The 25,529-nt window shown below is 56.8% G+C and overlaps 1 protein-coding gene across 5 annotated transcripts in view; it reads left to right on the top strand.

Annotated features, from left to right (window-relative positions):
- The window catches only part of PPFIA1 (PTPRF interacting protein alpha 1), an 88,606-nt gene that overhangs the window by 41,980 nt on the left and 21,097 nt on the right, over nucleotides 1-25,529 (top strand). For all 5 annotated transcript variants that reach the window (XM_047775023.1, XM_047775022.1, XM_047775026.1 and 2 more), the window contains exons 10-19: nucleotides 1,145-1,228; nucleotides 2,947-3,078; nucleotides 4,673-4,735; nucleotides 5,890-5,969; nucleotides 9,030-9,165; nucleotides 13,284-13,507; nucleotides 16,055-16,286; nucleotides 21,611-21,762; nucleotides 22,708-22,880; nucleotides 23,232-23,325. In XM_047775023.1, the coding sequence (XP_047630979.1) occupies nucleotides 1,145-1,228; nucleotides 2,947-3,078; nucleotides 4,673-4,735; nucleotides 5,890-5,969; nucleotides 9,030-9,165; nucleotides 13,284-13,507; nucleotides 16,055-16,286; nucleotides 21,611-21,762; nucleotides 22,708-22,880; nucleotides 23,232-23,325 (1,370 nt within the window). The remainder of the gene's footprint in view (nucleotides 1-1,144; nucleotides 1,229-2,946; nucleotides 3,079-4,672; nucleotides 4,736-5,889; nucleotides 5,970-9,029; nucleotides 9,166-13,283; nucleotides 13,508-16,054; nucleotides 16,287-21,610; nucleotides 21,763-22,707; nucleotides 22,881-23,231; nucleotides 23,326-25,529) is intronic.

Below are 25,529 nucleotides of genomic sequence, written 5' to 3'. Positions count from 1 at the left end.
CCAGTGTCACGTGTGAGCCCGCTTCCTCGTCCTCCCTAGCTTAAGTTCCCTCCGCTTCTGTCGGATGTGTCCTGTGTGTCCCTGCTGCTTAGAGGTCACTCGGCACCCACTTCCAAGCACAGGGTCGAAGCGTTGGGTCAAAAAGCAGGGTCGTTTTTCTCAGAAATGGGGAACTCCCATTCTCTTACAAACAGCCAAGATGACTTTGTCATAAACGGGTTTTTCAGTCATTTATTCAGTCATTTGTCCAACAAGTCACGCCTGGGCATGTGCCAGACACAGGCCTGTCCTCGCGGCCTCCTCTGTCCCCAGGGGGAACCAGCAGGTGCCACGCGGTTCCCCACAGGACGGTGGTTAGCGCTGGGCTCCACTGGTCCGCCCAGCAGGGAAGACGCGTCCCCAGCAGCCCAGCCAGGCGGCCTGGGCCCGGGCAAGGCTTAGCCCTGCGCTGCCAGTGGGCATCGGCCAGGCATCGAGAGGTGTGCCCCGGCCGTGCTGGCACGTCTGCCAGGCGTTTGGTTTTGCCAGGTGAGGGGCCGGGCAGCCCCAGGACGCTGGCTAACAGTGGGTGCCAGATGACGTCAGGTGCTCGGGCCCCTTGGAGGAAGCTCTGACCGCTCCAGCCGGAGCTCCCCGTCCCTCTGTGAGCGGCATTAAAGCTCAGTGTCTTTCCTACCCTGCCATCTCTCCCGGCCTTGGTCGGCCTTGTCGTCTGACCTTTTGTCTTCTGACCTTTTGTCTTCTGGAAACTCTGCTGCTCAGGAAGCTAAGCTGTTGGAGTTTTACTTCCCAGCTTAGGGAGGTAGCTGCGCACTCGGCTTTCACCCTGCTGGCCGTCCGAAGGCAGCCTGGGCTGGGAGGACACGGCCCTCGAGGTCGCACACGGGGCAGGCAGGCGGGGAGAGCATGGCCTCTCCCACCCATCGCTCACCAGCCCCAGGGGCGCCTCCGTCACCCACGTGAGGGGTTTCATTGTTGCCGCGTAGGGTGCGTGGTCCCGTGAGCACCTGCTCCCCAGGCCGCATGGCCGGAGGTGGTCCGCGCAGAGCCCGGCCTGCTCGCTGCTGGCGCCGCTGCAGTGTACCCGGCTGGCTGCCCGCTGAGGGGACTTGCGGGCTGGACTGACACCGGTCTTTGCCGACAGGCCGAGGAGAGACATGGCAACATCGAGGAGCGGCTCCGCCAGATGGAGGCGCAGCTGGAAGAGAAGAACCAGGAGCTGCAGCGGGTACGTGCGCAGGCGGCCCAGCGCCTCGCTGCCCGCCTTTCCTTCCCCCTGCCTGGCTTCTGCGCAGTGACCCTGTGGGCTGTCTGTGACTTGTCTGCTGGGGGACGATTTTCTGTCGACCCTGGAGCAGGGGGAGAGCTTGTTGTCAGGGAGCAGGTGGCAGGGAGTCCCCACGCCATGGTGGGAAGCCTATCGGGGGAGCCCCTCAACAAACCTGAGGTGCTGGCCTGGGGACCCGTGAGACTTAAGGCTCAGCGTCCTAGGTGGTGAGTCTGCCTGCCTAGAACGTGGCGGTAAAGTCCCAGACCCAGGGCACAGGCCTGGCCTCTCTCCCAGACCCTCATTATAACTCCAGGCCCAAAGATACGCGTGGGATGGCTCCTCCTGAGCAGGGGAAAAGCGTGCCTGCGCCGTGATAAGAAGGCCTTAGGGACGTGTGGCGGTGGAGGTCCATGTCAGGTGACTCCCAAGAGGCTTTCCCTGGAAGCATTGATCACACGTCCATAGGGAGCGTCGGGGAACAGAGGGAGTGGCAGCCCCAGGTCCAGCAGGAACCTGACGACACCAGTGTCGTCACCACCAGAAACCTGTGTTCTTGGGACGGACCGCATAGAGTCAGACGTGAGCTTCCAGGAAGTGGAGACTCCGACTCCGTGGAGAGAGGCCCCTGCCTCCCAGCGCCCTCCCCCGGCAGCGCCATTCGTACCGACTTGGGGAGGCGCCTTGTCCCTCTGAGAGCCGCGTGGTAGAGACTGCTGGGCTAGGAACCAAGGCAGTTCAGAGTAAACCTTTCAGTTGTCTTGCTTTAAAATGTGTGAGCGCAGATAGCTTGCTGTGAGGTGAGCCGGCTCCGTCCTGGAGAATGGTGGCTGCTGGGGTTTGGGCATAATCCTCAGTGCGTTACACCTGGTCCTTACGACAGCCGGGAGAAAGGGCGGGGCGGAGACCCAGGGCACAGCGGGCACAGAGTGTGTCGCGGGCTGGCTCCTCCTGCCTGGGCAGCCGGGCTGGAGCAGACCCCCCCCAGCCCCCGGGCCGCGCTGCCCTCCGCCTGCGAGGAGCCCTGACGCGTGCGGCCAGTCGGCACTTCCCGTCCCCGCACTTAGCTTCTCTGCTCATTCAGGGCGTGGGCTGAAAACAAGCGCTTTAAACCATGAAATCCATGCTGGTTTGATGAAAGATAGACTCGCCAGACTTTGTAGTTTTTTAGGATAAATTGTCGTTGCAGAGAATTCAAGTGAGGTCAAGAGCATGAAGAAAAATGTGTGAAAGTCTGTCTCCTGGTTGTTTCCAAAATGATTTTTCTTTTACCTTTTGCTTTATACATTGAATTCCTTTTACCCTCTCGACCCAGTTCAAGCTTCTGATAACACACTGGGAAATTCCTGCCTGAGGTGCTATCAGTTGGGCCCCTTTAAAGTAGGCTTGCTTCTGCGTGTACATCCGCTCCCCGCGTCCGCCCGACGGGTGCTCTTCCTCGCGCTCCACGGGCGCCCTGTTTACCAGAAGCAGGGGGAGGGGCCGTGTGGCGAGCCGTGTCCCGTGTCTCTGCACCTGCGGGTCGGTCCCGGTCCTCGGCACGGTCTGCTGGAGAAGACGGAGGGCGGGGGGACAGCCTGGGGGTGACGGCCTCTGCTGCCCACGGCCTTGGCGCTTCGAAAATAGTGACCACCGTACCCGTTCTTGAGGTTTGCAAGGTTTTGTTTCTCCCGTTTCAGGCGAGGCAGAGAGAGAAAATGAATGAAGAGCACAATAAGCGCTTATCCGACACTGTGGACAAGCTGCTTTCAGAATCCAACGAGAGGCTCCAGCTTCACCTTAAGGAGAGGATGGCCGCCCTGGAGGACAAGGTGAGGCCGCACACAGCGTCCCGAGGGCCTGCAGGGGGCGCCAGCGCACGTCCCGGCCCCTCTGCTCAGGTTTGAGAAAGAAAAGACTGGGTTTTTTTCTTTTGGTTCCTTTTGTGGCCACCCCCGCAGCATGCAAACGTTCCTGGGCCAGAGATAGACCCGAGCCACAGCGGCGGCACCATCAGATCCTTAGCCTGCTGAGCTCCCTGGTAGCTGTTTCTGTAGAGGCCAGATGGTCAGTGTTTGAGGCTCTCACTGACTGTGAGTGATCGAGTGAAGGACTTTCGTGCTGATCAGTAGGTAGCGTGGAAGTCGCCACGGGCCGTATGTAAAGGAATGAACGCGGCTGGGAGCCAGCAAACCTTTGCTTATGGAAGTAGACAGCGGGCTGGATGCAGCCGACAGCCCGGTTTGCCAGCCCCGCTCCGGGGTCTTCTAGGCCCAGCCCTCACGCCTCCGTTGCTCTCGCCTTGCGGGTTCATTTCTGTCTCACTCGTGTGGTGTGATAGAAAGCGTTAATCGACTCCACACCAACGTGCTCCTGCTCCAGCTCCTGCCTTCCCTCTTTTCATTTGGTTTGGAGAATATCTAAGCCCAGACGCTGGCTGCTCTCCTCATGGGACTCCTATAGCTGCAACCAGAGTAAAGGAGCAGCCGGCAGGCGCTCCGAGGGCGACGGCTCAGTTCAGACCTGTGCTGACGCAGCAGCGGCCCTGAGGGTGGGGCCCAGAGGCTTCCCTGGGGTCGGCCCTCGGGCTGAGGCTGGTTTGAGAGAGGCCGCTGCGGCTGCTGCTGGTTACTTGGCCCAGTTTATTTTATACCAAACCCGTTAGGAAATGCGTTACTGGAGGCGACATGGGGCAGTTACCTCGATTCCTCCCCGACCTGGGGCCCAGCCCTCGGGTCGAAATGTTAGCTTTCAGTTTTGAATTTTGCATGTGAATCTTTCTGTACCTTGATTTCTCCACGACCTGTAGCCCAGCCCTTAGGTAGAAATTTTAGGTTTCAGTTTTGAATTTTTTTTTTCTTTTTGTCTTTTCTAGGGCCGCTCCCTCGGCATATGGAGGTTCCCAGGCTAGGGGTCCAGTCGGAGCTGTAGCCACCGGCCTGCACCAGAACCACAGCAACATGGGATCCAAGTCTCATCTGCGACCTACACCCCAGCTCACGGCAACACTGGATCCTTAACCCACTGAGCGAGGCCAGGGACCAAACCCCCAACCTCATGGTTCCTAGTCGGATTCATTAACCGCTGCGCCATGACGGGAACGCCTCAGTTTTGAATTTTGCGTGTGAATATTTCTGCCAGGTTTCCCAGGTAACAGATGAACCATAAAACCTGAAAGTTGACATAATCCGGTTTAACCGATTAAAGGAAACTCAGCCCGTGAACTTGGTCTGCTCATGTCTGGCAGTCAGTCAGCGGAGACGTACGTCTTCTGTGTGCAAATCATCGTTAGAATCTCCGTCTGGCCTCGCGGCCGGCGCTTCCCTCTGGGGGCGCGATCCACCTGCTCGTTAACGTGCTCCTGTGGTACGTGGTGCATGGGACATTGTCAAGATTAACACCGAAGGACTCTCTGTGTCTTTCCAGAATTCTCTCGTACGTGAAGTGGAAAATGCAAAAAAGCAGCTGGAAGAAGCGCAGCATGATAAGGTACTCAGCTCCCTGCCTCGAGAGCCGGCTTGGCCTGGGCTCACTGGCACTACAGCTGCCACAGATGTTTGACAGAGCTTGGGTCACACGCTCTTTATGGCCGCAGCGCTGCTGTAACGCTCTGGACAGCGCTGGTGGATCGGTACATCGAATGCGGTTTGGTGTGTTTTTGGCCACCTCGCAGCATATGGAGTGCCCGGGCCAGGGATCAGATCCAGGCTGCAGTTGCAGCAGTGCCGCATTCTTAACCCACCATGCAGGCCGGGCATCAAACCCACGCCCTGGCGCTCCAGAGTCGCTGCGAGTGCCCTTGTGCCACAGCGAGAATCTGTGTGTGTGTTTTAGATGGAGTTAGAGTCTGGCAGCTGTGTGCGGGTCAGAATTCTCCATCCTTGCTGGGCTCGTTTAAAAGCCGAAACAGGCGCGAGCCTCTCCTCGGCAGCAGAGCTGCCTGCCACAGAGTGTGTGTGTGTGTGTGTGTGTCCGTGGCCCAAAACGCCCTCGCAGCCACGTTTCAAACAGTAGAAAGAAGCGGGTCAGATGCTCTTTTACCGTTTAATTAACACGAAGGGAGCTGAGCGCCTTGCGCTCTTCATTTCCTCTTGAGCCTTTAAAACCCGCGGTGTGGTTCCCAGTCACGGCTCCTCTCCCCGGGACTGGCCCGCTGGCTGCAGACGCTCAGAGGCCACGTGGGGCCAGTGGCTGCTGTAGCAGAGGGCGCAGATCTGGGAGGTTCGCCAGCCGCGCTCCCCGTGTGCCGGGTAAGGGACTCGGGGCGCGAGATGAGACCCGAGTGAGCAGCTGGGGACGGTGATGACGCGTCAGCAGCAGAGCATGGGTGCTCTTCTCCCCCCGCCCCGAGAGCTCAGCCCCCCCCCCCCACGTGGTCCTTGCAGACGGCTTAGTGCTTTTCCTCTACAGGCTTTTGGCCGGCGAGACGTAACGTTCTCTTCGTGGTTTATCCAGCTAGTGTTTGTCCGTGCTTACGTTGGCTGTGGGACTGCTGGAGACAGTTTTCTCAGAAGTGAAGTGTTTAGAATTGATAACGGCGCACGTCACCTCTTAACGGTTATGTCAGCCCTGAGCATGTTTTCACGCAAATGATCTTAAATCCTGAAAGAGAGGAGCAACGTGTGTCACCTGCTGTTTTGTAGGATCAGCTGATGCTAAAACTGGAAGCGCTGCGAGCTGAGCTGGACCAGACGAGGCTGAGAGGGGCTCCCCTTCACCACGGGTACGAGGCTCCAGGTCACAGCCGTGTTCAACACGCACTGTGTGTGCATGGGGGCGTGTCATTGGCCGTGGGGACAGCATACCTGCACAGAGCTCACGGTCTCCCCTCACGGGCCTGGGCTTAGTGGCAGGCGACGGGGAGAGTGGAACCTCACTCCAAAGGTTAGCCCTTGGGCCGAGGACCGTGGCAGCCATGTTCCTGACAAAACTCAAGACCACAGGAGGAGGCCGGGAAGGTGGGAGGCGACCCACTCGTATTTGGGTCCATTCATTTGAGGGGCCGGATAGACCGTGACACTGATGGTTTTTAGGAATCACAGTAACGACACGTCTTTGTAAAAACCATCGAGACGTGCCTTGGAGCTGGCTGCTGTGGGAGGCATCCCCAGCTTATAAATGACTCTGGCGGATTCCTCAGCATGCGGATTTTTTGTCACAGGGCAGTGATGCTTATTAAGGTACTTAACTTTTGCTTTTGCTTTTTTGTAGCAAATGCTCAAGTGAGAGTTAAACTTTAGCAAAGTTATGAAGTGCTTCACTGCTGACATTCATGTGTCCATAAGAAAAGGGCTTTAGGAGTTCCCGTCGTGGCGCAGTGGTTAACGAATCCGACTAGGAACCATGAGGTTGCGGGTTCGATCCCTGCCCTTGCTCAGTGGGTCAGGGTTCCGGCGTTGCCGTGAGCTGTGGTGTGGGTTGCAGACGCGGCTCGGATCCTGCGTTGCTGTGGCTCTGGCGTAGGCCAGTGGCTACAGCTCCGATTCGACCCCTAGCCCGGGAACCTCCATATGCCGTGGGAGCGGCCCAAGAAATGGCAAAAAAGACAAAAAAAAAAAGAAAGAAAAGGCTTCAGCTTGAACCGTGACCTAGGAGACAGCTCAGAGCTTGCACAGACAGCTCTGCCTCTGCTCGTTTGGGGCATGGGCAGGGTCCAGGGTCTCGTAGGTTCCCTGCTGGACTGACTTCCAGAAGCAGCAGAGGTCAATGGCGAGAGAGAAGCAGAGGCAGAAACTTCCCTGCCTCAGAAAGCACTGGGGGCGGAAGTTCCAGGAGAGCGTGTGCTTTCAGAGAGGGGAGGGTGGAGGCAGATGGGGAGAGAGCAAACCGCTGGATTTGCTGGCCGAGAGGCTGGAGAGAGACCCCGCTCTGGGTGGAAGACGTGACTGTGGTGGACGGAGGAAGAGAAAGTGGGCACAGCCTGTGACTCTCTTGACAGCTTGAGTAAAAGGCCGTTGGTGCAGGAGCTCCAGGGGCCTGCGCAGATGAGGGGCTCGTTCAGAGAGCGCCACCTCGGGCATGGTCACCAGTCCCACGTGTGAACAGTGAAAGTCAGAGGCAAGAAGGGGACGGTGCTTCTGCTGTCGCGGTGCAGAGGGACGGGGCGGGGCTCTGTGCTGCTGGTGCAGCCGGCCTGCAGGCATGTTGCCCTGTGCCCCGGGGAGAGAGGCTTGGTGTTGAGGGAAGAGGGTGTTTCAAGGAGGCAGGTCTAGAGCTGTCTCGTCACGTGGCTTAGAAGCGGGGTGCCGGGGGCTGTAGACCGGAGAAGGCCCTCACCGCGGGCGTGGAGTGGAGCCTTGGTCGAGGACGGAAAAGATGGCTCGCAGGCGGTGCAGCCTGGTGTGTGAGACCTTCTGGGAGACGAGACAGCCTCAGGGCGGGGTGGGGGCCCGCGGGGCCGGGCTCTGCGAGGAGCTGGGGCAGTGGCTGCTGCGGGTGCAGAGTCAGCAGGCGTTTGTGGGCCTCAGAGCGCCCACGCGCCGCTCAAGGTGACAGGCAGGATTTTGTGCGGTAGCTTTGTCCAATATTTTTTTTTTGTCTTTTTGCTATTTCTTGGGCCGCTCCCGCGGCATATGGAGGTTCCCAGGCTAGGGGTCCAATCGGAACCGTAGCCACCAGCCTACGCCAGAGCCACAGCAATGCGGGATCCGAGCTGCGTCTGTGACCTACACCACAGCTCACGGCAACGCCGGATCGTTAACCCACTGAGCAAGGGCAGGGATCGAACCTGCAACCTCATGGTTCCTAGTCGGATTCGTTAACCACTGCGCCACGACGGGAACTCCCAGCTTTGTCCAATTTTGACGTGTGCCCAGAGCACTTAAGGAGGAGTCACGCTGAGAAGGGAGGGCTGTCGTTCAGGAGGAAGAGAGGAAGGAAGAGACGGTCGCGTGACAGGGAAGTTCCAGGCTTCGGTGTCTTACAAACACGTCACCCATCCCGGGCTACGCGGAGCACGTTTCTTGAGAAGAGGCAGAGCTGCCCGTGAGGCGAAGGAGGCCGAGTCGGTGCTTCTGCAGGCGCCTTCCTCAGCCCCTGCCGGCTGAGCTTCCCGGCCAGACGAGCGGCTCTGTCTGCCGGGTTTACCGGCTGCTGCCAATGAGGGGGCCCCCTCTCCTCCCCGAGAGAGGAGTTACTAGGTGCTGGGGCAGGACTACTGGGCAGGTGGGTCCAAGGTCCCGCTGGGCCACGCCCGCTCTGGCCAGGCCTCTCCCGCCGGAGCTCCGGGCACTCCCTCGGGGCTCCGTCCCACGGGCCCGAGGCCCGACCACCTGTTCAGGGACCTCCTCAGCCAAAGGTCTTGACTGTGGCTCTAAATTACACGCAAGGCTCTGCTCTTGCTTCGGAAACACCAGTTCACAGAGGCGGCTCCAAGCCGGGGTCGAGAGGGCTTCTGCAGCCGGTTTGTGTGAGGCGCGGCCTCGGGCAGTGTGCCAGGTCGAGGAGAGTGGACGACGCACCAAGGGCAGAGGCGTGAGGGTGCTGCAGGCCCCAGGCCGGGGGAGGTGCGCCTCCCGCGCAGTCCGGAAGGGCAGCGGGGGCAGGGCCGCTCAGGTGGGCTGCAGGCCTCTTCCGTAGATCCCAGACGGCCAGCTCCCGGCTCTCCCCGTCACCGTCGGGGCTGCAGCCTCTGCGCGGGGCTGCAGCTGGCGGGGCGGGGGCCGTGTGGGCGGGGAGCGGGCGGCGTGGGGAAATGACCCGCTCTCCCAGTCGGCAGGGCTTAGCTTGGCCAACTGAGGACGTTCACTTTTCGTCTAATGATGACCTTTCCCCCGTGTTTCAGCCGACCCCACGTGGGCAGCGTCCCAGACTTCCGGTTCCCGGTGGCAGACGGGCCCGAGGACTCCTACAGCAGCAGCGCGGTGTTGCGGCGCCCCCAGAAAGGCCGGCTGGCAGCTCTCCGCGACGAGCCTTCCAAGGCAAGGGCCTCGCCCCACTGGGCTCTGTGCAGTGTCCGCAGAGAAGAGTCCCTCATTAGCCTGTGGTTTTGAGACTGTCTGCGAGCAAAGGCACTGATAGGTTGCTTTCCTTCTTCCCCGCCCCCCACTTGCCTGTTTCTGGCTAAAAATTTACTCTTTTTTTTTTTTTTTCCTTTTCTAGGGCCGCACCTGTGGCATATGGAGGTTCCCAGGCCAGGAGGTTGAATCGGAGCTGTAGCCACCGGCCTGTACCACAGCCACAGCAACACGGGATCTGAGCCACATCTGCGACCTACATCACAGCTCACGGCCACGCCAGATCCTTAACCCACTGAGCGAGGCCAGGGATCGAACCCGCAACCTCATGGTTCCTAATTGGATTCGTTAACCACTGTGCCACAAAGGGAACTCCAGAATTTACTTTTAAGGCATGATTTTTCCAGGGTTTTTTGGTTTTTTTTTTTCCCCTCTGTACCCATGGCATGTGGAAGTTTTTGGGTTTTTTTTTGTTTTGTTTTTTTGTCTTTTTGCCTTTTCTAGGGCCACTGTCCTGGCACATAGAGGTTCCCAGGCTAGGGGTCTAATCAGAGCTGTAGCCTCTGGCCTACACCACAGCCACAGCAACTCAGGATCTGAGCCGTGTCTGCAACCTATACCACAGCTCACGGCAACGCCAGATCCTTAACCCACTGACAAGGCCAGGGATTGAACCCACAACCTCATCATTCCTAGTCAGATTTGTTAACCACTGCCCCACGACGGGAACTCCTTGTGGAAGTTTTTGACCAGGGAATGAACCCGTGTGACAGCAGTGACTGAGGCCATAGCAGCGACACCAGGTCCTTAACCTACTTTGCCATAAGGGAACTTGCACGGCCTTTTTTTTTTTTTTTTTTTTTTAATGCCCACACCCAGCATATGGAAGTTCCTGGGCTAGGGGTGAATCTGAGTTGCAGCTGCCAGCCTACACCACAGCCACAGCAACGCCAGATCCGAGCCTCATCTGCCTCAGTTTGCAGCAATGCCAGATCCTTAACTCAGTGAGCAAAGCCAGGGATCAAACCTACATCCTCACAGACACTATGTTGGGTTCTTAACCCACTGAGGCACAATGGGAACTCTCATGCCCTTTTTTTTTTTTTTTTTTTAAGAACAAATTTTAGTAAGATATGACCTACCCTTAAGCAAACCCAGTGCTACTTAGCATGGTGTTAAAGTAGTTGTAAATTGAACAGTTTAAAGTAGTTGAACTCCCTAAAAGGAAATGGGAGTTCCTGTCATGGCTAAGCTGTAACAAACCCAACTAGTATCCATGAGGACGCAGGTTCGATTCCTGGCCTTGCTTAGTGGGTTAAGGATCCAGTGTTGCCATGAGCCGTGGTGTAGGTTGCAGATGTGGCTTGGATACCGTGTTGCTGTGGCTGTGGTGTAGGCCAGCAGCTGCAGCTCCAATTCAACTCCTAGCCTGGGAACCTCCGTATGCTGCAGGTGTTGCCCTAAAAAGTAAAGCGAAAAGAAAGTAAATGAATATAGGAGTTCCCACTGTGACACTGTGGGTTAAGGATCCAGCTGCACTGGGCCAGGTTGCTGCAGAGGTGCGGGTTCAATCCCCAGCTCAGCACTGTGGGTTTTAAGGATCCATTGTTGCCGCAACTGTGGCATAGTTTGTGGTTGTCACTCTCTGACCTGGGGACTTTCATATGCCACGATGAGGCCAAAAATCAAAGAAGGAAAAAAAAAAAGAGTAAATGAATACCTGTTTTTATCTTTTAGTGAAGAGAATTCTCACTTGGAAGTTTAATAAGCGCCTTCACATTTTTGTCTGTTTCACAGCGTATGTTTTTAGATGTCTCTTTGTTTTGAGCACCTGTATTCAGTGACCAGCTGGTGTGGGGCAGGCATCGCCACCCTCAGGGCTCTGGCAGTGCCTGGAAACACGATGCCTGCAGCCCCCACGTGAACATTCGAGGGAGGAGAGACAGCAGCGAATGGAAAGTGAAATAAAACACGGCGTGTGTGGTCGTTACCTGTTGCTACATAGCAAAGCCCACAAAGCTTAGTGGCTTCCCAGTCAACATTTAGTAGGTCACACCTTCTGTGCTCTGGGAGCGGGGCGGTCACCCCCTGCTCCCGCCCTGCGCCAAGTTCCAGCTCAGGGCCTCCTGAGGTCGCTGCTGTGGGAAGGCTCAGCCGGGGCTGGACGGTGCCTTTTCACGCTCGCTCCCCTGCCCGGTGGCCAGAGGGCCCAGCTCCTGCCCGGGGGGCCCTCTTCGTGGGCTGGCTTCCTCAGACTGTCTGGGGGCCGAGGGCAAACGGAGGTGCCCGTGCCCTAGCCCTGCGGCCCGCTGCTGGTCAGGCCAGCTCCTCAGTCCTGCCCCGCCCAGCGGGCTGGGAAGAATTTATCTCTGCCTCTTGAGGAAAGATATCAAAGAATCAACGGACGTATGTTTATAAAGCATCACAGCGTGTCAGGTGGTAATAAGCAGGGAAGGGAAGCCGGGGTACCCGGGTTGTCAGACGAGGGGAATAACTTTTAAATAGTGTGGCCGGCTGGGTATCCCCAGGAGCAAAGAGGAGAAGCAGCCGTTGGGAGAGGAGAGCTTGTGCCCGGGAGAGGTGCTGATGGAGCGCACACGGGGCGCCAGAGGGTTGGCTCGGGCAGGACCAGGGGCTCAGGCTGAGCGGCTCGAGGATGGAGCCTGCCTCCCGGGATGAGGAAGACAGCCGGCGGGCAGGCTGGGAGTGGGCCTGGGCCCTGTTCAGGTTGACAGACCCACCAGCTGAGCCAGGGGACGTGGCCCATGGGCAGTTGGGTTCTGAGCCTGGCTCTCAGGGAGGTCTCAGCTCAGGATAGACTCGGGGTCACCAGTGTGCAGAAGGCAGGGAGAGGCACGAGACCAGGTAAAGGCACCCACTGCATGCCTGGGGATGGAGGTGAGGTCCAAGGATTGAGCCCAGGGCACCCCAGAGTGCAGAGGTTGGGGAGGTTGAGAGGGGAGTGCAGGAGACAGGAGGAAGTGAGAGGGTCGGGCTGGAGCCTCTGAGCCAGATGGGGGAAGCGTGGTGGGCCGGAGGGTGGAAGATGGGGTGGGTTTGGCAACGCGGGCGGGAGGCTGGGTGGGCACGAGAGAGCAGCTCTGCTGGAGGGGGCGCGCTGCCTGCTCGCAGCAGATTGGGGGCCCGGAGGAGGGGCGGAGACGGAGCAGAGGCTGCCCGCTCCTGGGGGCTTTCAGCGAAGCGCAGTGGTCACTGGGTGGAGACGTGGAGGAAAAGCTTCGTGGTTTTGGTTGTGTTATTTTAAGGAGAGAGATGGGAGCGAAGGTTCTGGGGCTGATGGCAACGAGCCAGTTGGTGCACAGTTGATTAGCCGGAGAGAAGGTGGAATGAGGAGGGAAGACGGGTGCGTGGGCACAGGCCCAGGGACCAGGGCGCCGGCGTCTGGAGCCCCCTGGTTGCTCTGGTGCATGCTCAGAGACGGGAGGCAGGCCCTGGCCAAGAGTGAGGAGGGGCCCACGGAGCCCCGAGGTGCTGCTTCTGTCCACGTTCTGGTGACCGTGGGATGGGGGTCTGGGCCGAGCCTGGCGGTGCCTTTCCTGTGTGAGCTGCGGTTCCCTGGAGCACTGCGGTTGCCGCCTGCTGCCACCCCGAGGAGGCCGCGTCCCCAGGCCTGGCCCTTCCGTCTCCGTGGGCTGCTGCCTTGCTGTTTGCTGTCTGGTCGGGACCGGCCTCGGGAAAGGGAGGGTTTGCCACCTCCCACACCCGCGGCCTGTTACTCGGTGACGCAGGTGGGCATGGCAGCGGGCGAGCCCGGCTCGTTTGGATCTGAGGCGTTTCCCTGCCTTCGGCACGGCTGACTGGGGCACAGGTACATTGGCTTAACTCCCGGTTTTTGTTGCCAACTCCACGGGCTCTGCGTTGTGCCTCCCGTCCACGGCGACGGCACGTCGCGGGCAGACGGGGGAGGAGAGGTCCTCTCCCCCCTCTCTTCGCATGACACACACGTCAGCGGCTTTTAAAAGCAGCACACGTTTTTCCAGAAGCTGTTGGACTTCCGTTTAAAGTCGTCGTGCGTTTCTGATGGCTTCGGTTGCCGTGACTCTGGCTGCTCTTGTCCACAGGTGCAGACTCTGAACGAGCAGGACTGGGAGCGCGCCCAGCAGGCCAGCGTGCTGGCAAACGTGGCCCAGGCGTTCGAGAGTGACGTCGACGTGTCCGACGGCGAGGACGACAGGGACGCTCTGTTCAGCTCGGCAGCCCTGCTGTCGCCCGGTGGGCAGGCCGATGCCCAGACCCTGGCCATGATGCTGCAGGAGCAGCTGGACGCCATCAATAAAGAGATCCGGTACGTGCGCCCACGCACGGCTCCAGAACCCAGTGTCCTCGGGGCTGGAATGCCGTGGCTGCTTCTGGGTGTTCTGTGTGATCAAATTGGCTGCAGTTCGGTTGTAAGACCTTGAAGTCCCGAGACTGCCCTTGATCATCAAGTTCAGTCAACCAGGGGTTGTCCCTGCAGTTGTGGTATCGATCGGCATGTTTGTGGGAGGGTGGGAGGGGTTTAGTCGCCCCCCCAGAGCGGCGCTCTCTAGATGCGCGGACCAGGGCGCAGAGAGCCGAGACCGCCAGAGTGCAGGCGGGAGCCCTGGCGGGGCGGCACTGTGGAAGGCTCGGGACGAGGTCTACGGATTCCCTTTCCCGTTGTCAGGGCCAGGCGACTGGGTGACCGACTGGATGAAATGCCGGGGGCCAGTTCCAGGGCAGGTGCATGGTAGAGCGAGCGGGAGGAGGCCCTCCCTGTCAGTCCCTCCAGCCGGAATGGCCCCTGTAGTCTCTGCGCTGGGACCCCCTGTGGCCCAGGCGCCCTCCAGCGCTGAGGGGCCACCAGGGAGCCTCTCGTTTTCCGGTGGCTGTCACAGAGCCACCTAGAATGGAAAAGCAAAGCTGTGGGGTTGGCAGATTCCCGCCTGTACTTGCATTTTGCATCTTAAATTAACATAATGTGAAAATCGGCTTGTCGTGAGACATCGGTCAAGGATGGCGTGAGCATTTTTGGTCTCATCGGTGTATTTAAGGTGTGTTCTTTAGAAACCCTCTTAGCAGTTATAATAGTTAATTTACAAAACTGACCATCTGTGGAATCGAAGCCAAAGGAGGGCCTTGTGGTCAAGAGGCCCTGAGATCTGCCCAGTGTCAGGCCTGCCACGGCCACACAGCCAGTCCTGAGTCCACGTGAAGAGTGGCCACAGGCCAGTGACATGCGGTGGATCCGCTGAGAGTGGCTCTTCAGATTGTGCTGATCAGGTTGGCGGGCAGAGGTGCCCATTCCTGCCTGCAGAGGGCGTGAGGTAGAGAGAAAGGCAGCAGGACAAACGGCCAAAACAGCGCCAGGGAGGCTGTGTTGCCCTTGCTTTTGGCTTTATTTATTTATTTATTTTTGTCTTTTTGCCATTTCTTGGGCTGCTCCTGCGGCATATGGAGGTTCCCAGGCTAGGAGTTGAATCGGAGCTGTAGCCACCAGCCTACGCCAAAGCCACAGCCACGTGGGATCCGAGCTGCGTCTGCAACCTACACCACAGCTCACGGCAACGCTGGATCGTTAACCCACTGAGCAAGGGCAGGGACCGAACCTGCAACCTCATGGTTCCTAGTCGGATTCGTTAACCACTGCGCCACGATGGGAACTCCACTTTTGGCTTTATAAACTGACTCGCGTGCGCTGTGTTTGCACACAGAGGGGCTCTGAAAGGTGGTTTCTCCCCATCCCGTGGGAAATGTGAAAGGATTACCGGCTTCAGCTTTTATTTTCACAACGTGTTGCCACAGACAAAAGTGATTTTTCTTCATGCACAACTTGACCTGATGAAAATGGTGAATTCTGCCCATCGACGTATTATCAATAACAAAAAAATACTTTCAGGATATGTAGGTAGAAATTAAATTGGAAAGTTTACTACAAGGATCCTGCATTTTAATAGCAAAATAATTATTCACCTAATCAAATATTTAAACTGCTATTTAATCATCCACTATATATTAGGGGAGAAGCATTGAATTGCAAGTTAATGCAGCGTGGTTAACAGGAATCTGAAAATTCAGAGGAGGCTGGTAGAGAATGTCATCAGATAAAAATTTTGTTCAAATTCAACTTTTATTTATGTATTTATTTATTTATTGGATTTGATTTTGCTTTTTAGGGCCACGCCTGCGACATGTGGAAGCTCCCAGGCTAGGGGTCGAATCGGAGCTGCAGCTGCGGGCCCACACCACAGCCACACGGGATCTGAGCCACGTCTGTGACCTACACCACAGCTCAGGGCAACGCCAGATCCTTAACCCACTGAGCGAGGCCAGGGAGTGAACCCGCGTCCTCATGGATCCTAGTGGGGTGCGTTAACCTCTAAGCCACGAAGGGAACTCCCCAACTTTTTTTTAAAAAATCAACAATATTTTCATTAGTCTAGAGACTTAAGTGTTTAGAAATCCAGATTGCTTTTTGGATCAGTTTTGGATTATATTCGAGTGCCCAGTTTCCAGTTGGAGAGGTTGCTGGGCAGGTGTGCAGCTTTGCTCTAAGAATAGGGAAGGTTATCGCTTACAGAATTCTAGTATCGCCTTAGGCAGCGAGAGTCGCCACCCAGCCCCCGGCAGAATTTTAGTGTAAGTAAGCAAAGTCAAACGTGGATGATCAGAATCAGGTTTGTGAGACTCCGTGGAAGTTGTTCTAAATTTGAGTGTATTAAAAAGATACAAAGCAGGCCCTTTTTGTAGAGATGTTCATTGATGAGCTGTCGCTGGCACTTGCTGGCTGTGCTAGGAGCGCAGGCACACTGGCTACCTGGACGCCTTCCTCCGTTGGCTGGCAGAGGAGGGGACTGGTTTTACTCTGTTCCAGGCTGATTCAAGAGGAGAAGGAGAACACGGAGCAGCGGGCGGAAGAGATTGAGAGCAGAGTGGGCAGTGGGAGTTTGGACAGTCTTGGTCGTTTTAGATCAATGAGCTCCATCCCCCCCTATCCTGCTTCCTCGATCGCCGGCTCCTCGCCTCCCAACAGCGGGCGGTCCACCCCGCGAAGGATGCCGCACAGTCCGGCGAGGGAGGTGGACAGACTAGGTATCATGACTCTGGTGAGTGCCCCCCCGCCCCCGATAGCACACCTGCGCTCTGTCTTTCACAGCCCCGGGATGCCTTTTTTCCCACCTTGAAGAAAAGCAGTTACGTTTGCTGTGCTCAGAGGTTCAGATTTTAAAACCAGCCGGTATTTACTCGTTCAACAATAGCGCAGTGACACATTGATTTTAAGGTTGGATGAGCAGCTCGGCATGTCATCATGAGCTCATCTGGAGTTTTTGTGGTGTACCTTTGGGCGCAAGCCTGGGCAGGGCGCAGCAGCCAGGGGATAACATTTGTTTTCTAGGAACAGACAGCTCTCAGAGCGCACCGAAGAGCGTGCTGTCATTAACCTCAGGGATGCTTAGCGGAGGGCCCTGGGCAGGAGCCACAACCAAACCCCCAAAGCCAAACTCACTCTCTTTCGGATGCACCTGGCCGCATGCTCATGCCAGCCCTGCGTGTGAAACCAGGTTGAAAGCCAGGTGCTCCGCCGTGCCCGGGGAAAAAGACAGGCTTCTTTACTCTTCAGCCCCGGGAAATGCGGTGACCTTAGGATTTGTGGTGATAGAGTGTGCAGCTCTAAAGAATACAGTGTAACTTTCTTGTGTCCTTAGTTTAGGTTTTGTGAGTGCATTGCTGTTTGCCATATGGAATCGTGTCTCTTAACATTTGTCTTCGTACCTGCACCTCTGTCACCGTTTTTCTCTGTAGCCGCTCATTTTCATTTGAGCTGCACTGTTAGCCAGCGCTTAATTAAATCAACTATGAATCATTCTAGTGGCATGCAAAGTGGTAACTAGTCCATTTCGTGATATTTTGACATATTGTTTTTATAATTTACATCATAGCTAATTGGCCGATATTTAAAACTGATAAATGCATTTGTGATTTCATGCTTAATTTCTTTCAGGGAACTTATAAAAACAGTTCCGTATATTTTTTTCCTTGTTTTGTATTTCTGTGTGCTGGCTGACAGTGTGTTTGCCTCTGTCATTGCTCCCCCGTCATCCCTTTGTTTGTTTAATCGTTGTTCATCCAGACCCCAGCCTCCCATCCCCCAAGTCTGTTGTCAGCCTGCCCAGCTCCCCTCCGCTGTCCACCCACTCTGTTCCAACTCCCTCCACGCTTGCTCTGGTCACAGCAACGCTGAGTCCACAGTGTGTGTCTCGGCTTATGCTCCATCTTCCGTCCTTACTGAACAGTGGCTCCCCCCCCCCCCGGCCCCCGTCGTGGTGGTGCGTTTAATTAGCGTATCCCTGCGTCATAGATACAGTTACAGGCGCCAGAGGGGTGGATCAGCTTGGTGTTGCTCGCACTGTGTTGGATGCGTGTAATGCACGGATGAGCTGTTGCTTAACAGAGGAGTCCCCCGCCCAGTGTGGCAGTGAGAGGATGCTGACACAGTGCACTTTGATTCTGATCCTCCTGTTTAAAATGCTGAATCTCATCAGCTTGTTCAACATGCGTAATTAATGTCTTTAATGGAGTAGTTTTAATTCCATTCTCTTCTGTGACTCATAGAATGCCAGGGTTCCACCTGCTGTTGTGGTAGCTTTGTTCTTAGGTCTTTTCACAGGTACCTGCTTTAATCAATACATTCATTTTGAGACGTTCTCAATCAAATTCTAGGTAAGGATGTTATGTTAATGCCCAGCAGGTGGTTAGATCTGTTCAGTGTTAAAAATCGGCATTCGGTAACCTCCTCATCAGTTAGGCTGCTGTGGTAAGTGGAGCTTGTTCTGGAGCAGCCGGGTGTAGGGTATAGACAACTGTTTCGGGCCCTCTGGTTTAATAAGTCGTCTGTGATGTAATAGGATTGTATCTTCCTGAGTAAAAATGTACACTGTTTCTTGAGAAGCTTAATTGTTCAGCTTTCGTGGTCCGGAAAACGTTGTATTTGCAGTTGCGTGTCTTGCATGTGTTCTGGCCCGGCCTTTTGACTGTGTCTGCCTGGACTGACCCTCTTTGTTTCTTTGCATGCGTCTCCCAGCCTAGCGATTTAAGGAAACATCGCAGAAAGGTAAAATATTCAGTAACTTCACCTGCCTGTGTTTCTCTGTGAAGTGTTGAAGCGTCCCTGTCATTTTCCTCGAGTGAACACCATGCGGTTGTGTAATGACGAATAATGGACCTTTTGACGCAAGTGTTGAGACTCACCCTCCACTTAACATGGGGTCCTGGTTCTGCGGGAAATAGGTCGTCCCTTGGACAGATGTAAGAGTTTGCCTTTCTCCTGCTCGTTTGCCTTCAACTTGTTGCACGCTTATTTATAATGGACATGGGTGGCAGTGGCCACTCCTGTGGCTTGTGGAATTTCCTGAGCCAAGGATCAAACCTGGGCCACAGCAACGACCCGAGCCACAGAAGTGACAAAACTGGATCCTTTACCACTAGGCCACCAGGGAACTCATAGACATAGTGTCTTCTTTTCTTTTTTTTTTGGGGGGGGGCGCACCTGCGACCTATGGAGATTCCCAAGCTAAGGATCCAGTTGGAGCTACACTGCCAGCCTACGCCACAGCCCCAGCAATGCCAGATCCTTAACCCGCTGAGCAAGGCCAGGGATTGATTGAACTCGCAACCTCACCGTTCCCAGTCGGGTTTGTTTCTGCTGCACCTCGACGGGAACTCCGACACGGTATCTTTTAGAAAGAAATTGTTGCAGCAGATGCACAGGTGTTGGGTTTGGGAAAACCGACTGTAGGCATCACAGGTTGCAGCATTCAGCAAGCTCTCACGGTACGCCAGGCGCTGTGCGGGTGTGCGATGGGTCTGTGACCTCGTCTCGTCCCGCAGAGTCCGTGTGAGACTCAGGGTGCTGCTCTTCCTGTTTACCAGACGTGGACGCTGGGGCTTAGCGCTGGCCCGCGCTGGGCTCAGAGCGGCGCAGTCAGTCAGTGGCCTGGTGTGGGCTTGTCTGACTTCCGGACCCGGACCCGGAAGCTCTTATTTCTGTCTCAGCATCCCTGATGCGGGGAGCTGGGCCTCTTCTCCTTGGACGGCCCTGCGTTGGGCCTCCCTGTTCCTGGAGGAGGTCCGGTGCTTTAAGTGACAGGCCTGCTGACCACACTGTCTCCCTCACCGCTTTTGCTCTGGTCCCTCCTCTGTGAACGGGGCTTCACAGCCCCCTGTCGCGCAGTCACGGTGCAGCCCTTCAGGGCCACCGCCTCCAGCCCGAGCACGGCCGTCTGGGCTTGAGCCCCAGCTCTTCCCTGGCAGCTTGGTGCCCCCAGGTGCTGCTCGCCTGCTCTGTGCCTGCTTTGCCCGCTGGTGGAGTGCCTGTCCTCACAGCCCGCCAGGCGGTAAAGAGCTCATGCTGGCAGTGAGCCCATCGTGCCCACTGATGTTTTGTAGCTTTTGCAGTCAAGGAGATGGCCTGCGGGTTCCACCCAGAAGGGCCAGCCTCCTCTGTTCCCTCCGGTTGGCCACTCGGAGGGTCTTGTTCTGAGCTGGCTTTGTGTGTGAGGGGAGCATCAGGCACTGTGCAGGCCCCTCTCCTCCTCCGTGTCGCTGGTGCCATGTGCCCGGATGCCTGCCTGCCTGCCTGCCTGCATACAGCTTCCTGTTCTCGTCACATAGGCACAAGGGTGCTGGGCTCTCCCGGGAGTGGGGGCTCGGGGGGCGGGGGGGGAGAGGACGGCCAGGCTGGGTGCCCGGAGCGCTTCCTCGGGAAGGAGCTTGCCCTGACCCCTGGGATTTAAGCCGCTGGGTCGTCTCCATTGAGTCCATGGTCAGCTCAGACGTGTCCCTCTCCTGACCTCCTCCACTTGGTGGCTTTTTGTTTGCTGGGTTTTTTGGCTGTGCCTTCGGCATGTGGAAGTGCCCCAGCCAGGGATTGAACCCAGGCCACAGCAGTGACAACAATGGATCCTTAATCTGTTCCACAAGGGAACTCCTATAATTTTATTTTTATAAAGGATTGTTTTAACTTGAATTCTACCCCTGTTAAGTTTCACATTGATAATGTCTAGCCTTTGCAGCATTTTGTTGTCTGATGGTTGTAATTAGAAATCAGGAGAGGACACAGAATTTACCCAGTGACTGCTTAACCAAGTTTAGCTGCGTTTTGCACAAATTCACTTGGTTGTCACCAAGCCACTGTGGGGCTAAGGTGGGTCGATACTCTTTATAGAATCCTATTTAAAAGCCCAGGGTGGTTGCTCAGCTCCCATTGTTTAGAGAGCTGCTTATGATGCGTGCTTCCTAAAATCAGCCTGGCTTAACCACAAACCCACTTTCCTAAATGAGACCTGCCTGGACCCTGAAGGGTTAGCCTGTTCCCGTGCTGTCGTCACCCCTTCCGTTCCGTATGAACAAAGACTGGGGCCTGCGGGAGGTCTTCTTTTAATAAGACCTGGGATTGCTTCATTGAGCCATATTGAGCTCATTGTCTTTAAACTGCTCGTGGGCGCTTGGGTTTATACTCTCCAGGCGAAACATTACTGAGGAACACAAGCCAGACACGTGGTGTCCGTGTCGGGGGTTAGGTGTCTGTTCACATTTCGCTTGTTACGGATGCCAGTGATTTGTGTCGGACTGAAAACGATCTTGGGTCATGTGGTACGTCAGCTCCTCCTTTTTTATTCCCTCAGACAAAAAGGTCTGGGCAGTTTTGCCCAAGAGCTTTCTTCCCTTTGCTGATGTTTCTCTCTCTCTCTCTCTCTCTCTTTTTTTTTCTGCCTTTTTTTTAAGGGCCGCACCCATGGCGTATGGAGGTTCCCAGGCAAGGGGTCCAACGGAGCCACAGCTGCTGGCCTTCACCACAGCCACAGCCACGCAGGGTCTGAGCTACGTCTGCGACCTACACCACAGCTCACAGCCACGCCAGATCCTTAACCCACTGAGCGAGGCCAGGGATCGAACCCGCAACCTCGTGGTTCCTAGTGGGACTCGTTTCCCCCGCCCGCGACGGGAGCTCCCTGGGGTCCTTCTTGAGTGACATCAGGAGAGAAACACATTCCTCCTTCTCTTGGGACCTTGATGCCGTCCACGGTCTGTGGTCTTAGCTGTGGTCATGGCTCGGGCGTCGCTGCCTCTTTAGTGCTGTCCTCAGGTGGCTTGGACCCCAGGGAGGGCAGAGCCCTGGGCCGCGGGGCTCCCTCAGGCGCGGCAGGCAGGAGTCGGCTCCCCTCCGAGCCTCCCCGCTCCCTGGCCCTGCCTCCTGTGGCAGGGTGGCCCTTGAGGAAGGCACGAGGCCAGAACCAGCTCTTTGTCCTTGGCAGAAAGCATAGCTAGTAGGTTTTCAAACGAGCTTCCACTTATAATGTAAAGCTGCCGTGGTTTCCGTTGGTTGTCGTGGTCTCTTGTTACCTAATTTACACTCATCCCAACCCCTCAGCTGCCCGCTTCCCGAGAAGAGGTACGAGACGACAAGACGACCATCAAATGTGAAACCTCCCCCCCTGCCTCCCCGCGGTCTCTGCGGCTGGACCGGCTGCACAAGGGGGCACCGCACACCGTCAGCCACGAGGACATCAGGGACGCACGGAAGTAAGGGGCCGGGTCTCCTCCTTGTCACGTTCAAAAATCTGTTCATCTTTCCTTGGAAAGTCAGAACGATGGTTTTAAAGAAATGCCGGTTCATTGAGTTGCATTCATTTAAGTGATGCGGCCGGGGTGCCTCCCTCTGCGCTGGATGCTGTGGTGAAATCCAGCAGGAGGTGCAGATCTGTCTGGGCAGAGCCAGTTTGGCGAGAAAAGAGCTAAATGATCGTAGCAGCAATTTTAGAGAGACTTCGTTTCTTCAGATTCTGCACGTTGGCTCCTTTGAGAACTTTCTCCGTTCCTGCTGGAGCCTGTGCCCGGCGCGTGGCGGGTCGCAGACGGTCACTCTTCTGCAGGGCGCTCCCTGCCCTCGGACGCGCTCCTGTCCCTTCTGAGCTGCTACGAGCCCCACTCCGTCCTTGCCTCTTCACCGAGCACGTCCTCTCAGGACCCTCGGGAGCCCTCCTAGGCCTGCCTCCTCCTTGGTCAGACCGCCACCTACAGAGCCCTTGTCCCGGCCAGGGAGTACTCGGTAGTGGGCACGTGTGTCCGTCTGTCCAGCGCCCCTGCAGCAGTGACAGTGCTGTCCTGCCCCGGCCGCGGACATTCACACCCAGGGAGGCGGTGGGGCTGCTAAGGGTGGGCGCTCCTGCCTTGGGGGCAAATCTGCACCGGGGGTCCAAAGTCAGGGCCTCCTGGAAGGAGGGCCCCACGTCGGGGCAGCTCTCCGCTCCCAGCAGCGCTGGTCTGTTGGGGTGTCACAGGCTCACTGCTCGTGCCTCGTGCATTTCGTGAAGGAGAGTCTTGTGGGAGAAACTGGCCCTGTGAAGTGCCAGTTTGCTGTGAGGTGCAAAGAACAAGTGTCGAGAGCGTGGGGGGGTGCCAGTTCAGGCGGGTGCGATGTTTGGCGGTACGGGGGCACCTGCTGAAGATCGCTTTCTGTCCCCAAAGCTCCACAGGCTCTCAGGACGGCCCCGTGAGCAATCCCAGCAGCAGTAACAGCAGCCAGGACTCGCTCCACAAAGCCCCTAAGAAGAAAGGCATCAAGTCCTCCATTGGCCGCTTGTTTGGCAAGAAAGAAAAGGGCCGACCTGGACACCCCGGCAGGGAGTCCTTCGGGCAAGGTTGGTGGTTCCCAGCAGCCTCTTCACTGTTCAGGGGGACGGGGGCCGCCGTGCGCACCTCCTGTCCGCCCCCAGTCGCTCCCACGTGGCTCCTTTCACTGGAGCTGGGTGGTCTCGGAGGCACAGCTTCTCTCTGTGGGTCTGTGTCGAGCCGAGGGCGCAGCTCACGCCCGGCTGCCTGGAGTAACTTAGCCTCTGAGACGCCAGAGCTTTACTGAGCCCCTTGAGTGTCTGTCGTCTGTCAGGAATCCGCCTTAGAATTTTCTCCACTTGCCTGCAGATGCTCCTCCACCTGTGTACAGCAACACCTTGCTTGGCCGTGTTGATTTTGACCCCTCTGCTTCCTCACAGCTGGCGTTTCAGAGATAGAAAACTCATCTCAGGATGCCTTGGGGCTCAGCAAATTGGGAGGACAGGCTGAAAAAAATCGTAAACTGCAAAAAAAGTAAGTTTCTTGGTTTGTGTTTACCTCTCTGAACAGTTTTCGATGTCCCTGATTTTTAACTGATGTTTGTTGATGAAATGTGCCGTCCAGCTCTGACTGTGGTTACCTCCTGGAGGCTTCACCTGAAGCCTTTGTTAAACCACATGCCCTCTGGAGTTCCCACCGTGGCGCAGCGGAAACCAATCTGGCTAGGGACCGTGAGGTTGCGGGTTATCCCTGGCCTCGCTCAGTGGGTTAAGGATCCGGCGTGGCCGTGAGCTGTGGTGTAGGTCGCAGACGCGGCTCGGATCCCGCGTTGCTCTGGCTGTGGTGTCGGCCGGCAGCTGTAGCTCCGATTCGACCCCTGGCCTGGGAACCTCCATGTGCCGCAGGAGCGGCCCTGAAACCAAAGAAAGCGAAGACACCGCCGTATGCCTTCTGGAGGGCGGAGCACCTGTGAAACTTGGGAAGTGCTCCCACAGGTGCGCCTGTCCCCTCTGGGAAATTGTCCAACGAGGGCACTTCGGGGTTTGGGGTTGGGTCAGCCTCGAGCGTTTGCATCTGACTCCTGGCTCCTGCCCCTGTTGGCTGTGGGGCGCAGGGACAGTTCCTCGGCAGGCCTGGGCTCAGGTTCCTCCTCTGTGCCGCGTGCCTCGCACCCTGTCAAGGGCGTGAGCTGCACGGGTCCTTCCACCCGCCACGTGAAGAACCTGTGACCGTGCTTGTCCCCGCGTCCCTGCAGCCACACCGCCGTCAGGCAGGGCGCACACTGTCCCTCCTCTGGTCCCTTTGAGTGTTTATCTTAAAGACACTCTCAGTTCTGTAGTCTCCTTGTTAAATCTTCATTCTGAATTGTCGTCGTCCTGCAAATGAGTGGCATCAGCGGGGTGGTTTCCTCTGAAGCAGCAGGGCCGTGCTGCCCCAGGACCAGGTGTGGGGCCAGAGAGGCTTTCCTGACCCCGAGCAGGGCGTGTGTCGGGCGCCCACACCCACAGCCAGTGCGCAGCAGGTGACCTGGGTGGGCGGACTGTCCCCGGGGGGGCTGCTGAGTGAGAGGGAGACTGATCGCTCCTCCAGCACGAGAGGCCGGAGGTGGCCTCAGGTGAGCTGCGAGGGGAGGCTAGTGACACTGGACCTTGAGACGGGGAAGCTGGCTGGGCTCTGACGCGTCTGACCCTGGGAGAGCCACCTGGCCAGCGTCAGCCGCCTGGAGGCGCCAGCCCTGGGCTCCGCGCTGTGCCCCAGGACCCTGTGGTTGGCCTTCAGCCCTGCTCGCGCTGTCCATTTCCTCCTGGGAGACCTGCCTGTTTCGGGGTGAAATGCTGTCATCTCTGCCCTTGCTCACGTACTGCAGGTTCCCTGTAAATGGAATTTCGTAGGAAGCTCTTAACAACAAAGTCTGATTTGAACGTTGCTGTCTTTGAACTGTATAAAAATGTTTTAAAATAACTTGGGTAGTTGCCATTTGGTTATGTGAAATTTATTTATTTTATTTGTTTGTTTTTTGCTTTTTAGGGCCACACCTGCAGCATATGGAGGTTCCCAGGTTAGGGGTCCAATTGGAGCTGCTGCTGCCGGCCTCCACTACAGCCACAGCGACACCGGATCCGAGCTGCATCTGTGACCTACACCGCAGCTCGTGGCAACACCAGATCCTTAACCCACTGAGCCGAGGTCAGGGATCGAACCTGCACCTCATGGTTTCTGGTCGGATTCGTTTCTGCTGCGCCATGAAGGGAACTCCTGGTTATGTGAAATTTTCTATCAGGGCCTTCTGCCTCCTGGAACCATGCTAGGAAAATTTCCTCCCCTGGATTTTCCTTTCCTCAGACTCCCCATAGGAAAGGCAGGATGATAATGGCTGTGCCGCCACCCCCGCCCGCCGCCTGAAGGCGTGTCGCTCGCAGAGGGTCCCTGGAGTGTGACCTGCTCTCCGCATAGTGTGTGGGTCTCAGGAGTCTGTGCTTCAGGGCTCGGCTCCGCGAGGGAACCTCGGGGTCTCTCTGCCCCAGCATGTCCGTGGGTTTCATGCATGGGGTGTGTGTGTGTCTGTCTGGCTGGCTGGCGGGCAGGGTTCTGTGGAGCCGTGAGGTTCGAATTGAAGTGCTGTGATCATGGCTGAGTGTGTGCAAGTGAGTTGATCTCTGCTCCGGCGCCACGCACGGCAGCTTCCAGGATGTGCTGGTAACTTTTAAGAGAGAACAAGGCGCCGAGGCCTTCGGACT

This window comes from Phacochoerus africanus, chromosome 4, assembly GCF_016906955.1.
Source record: "Phacochoerus africanus isolate WHEZ1 chromosome 4, ROS_Pafr_v1, whole genome shotgun sequence".
NCBI lineage: Eukaryota > Metazoa > Chordata > Mammalia > Artiodactyla > Suidae > Phacochoerus > Phacochoerus africanus.
This window is presented reverse-complemented; position numbering and strand designations above follow the sequence as displayed.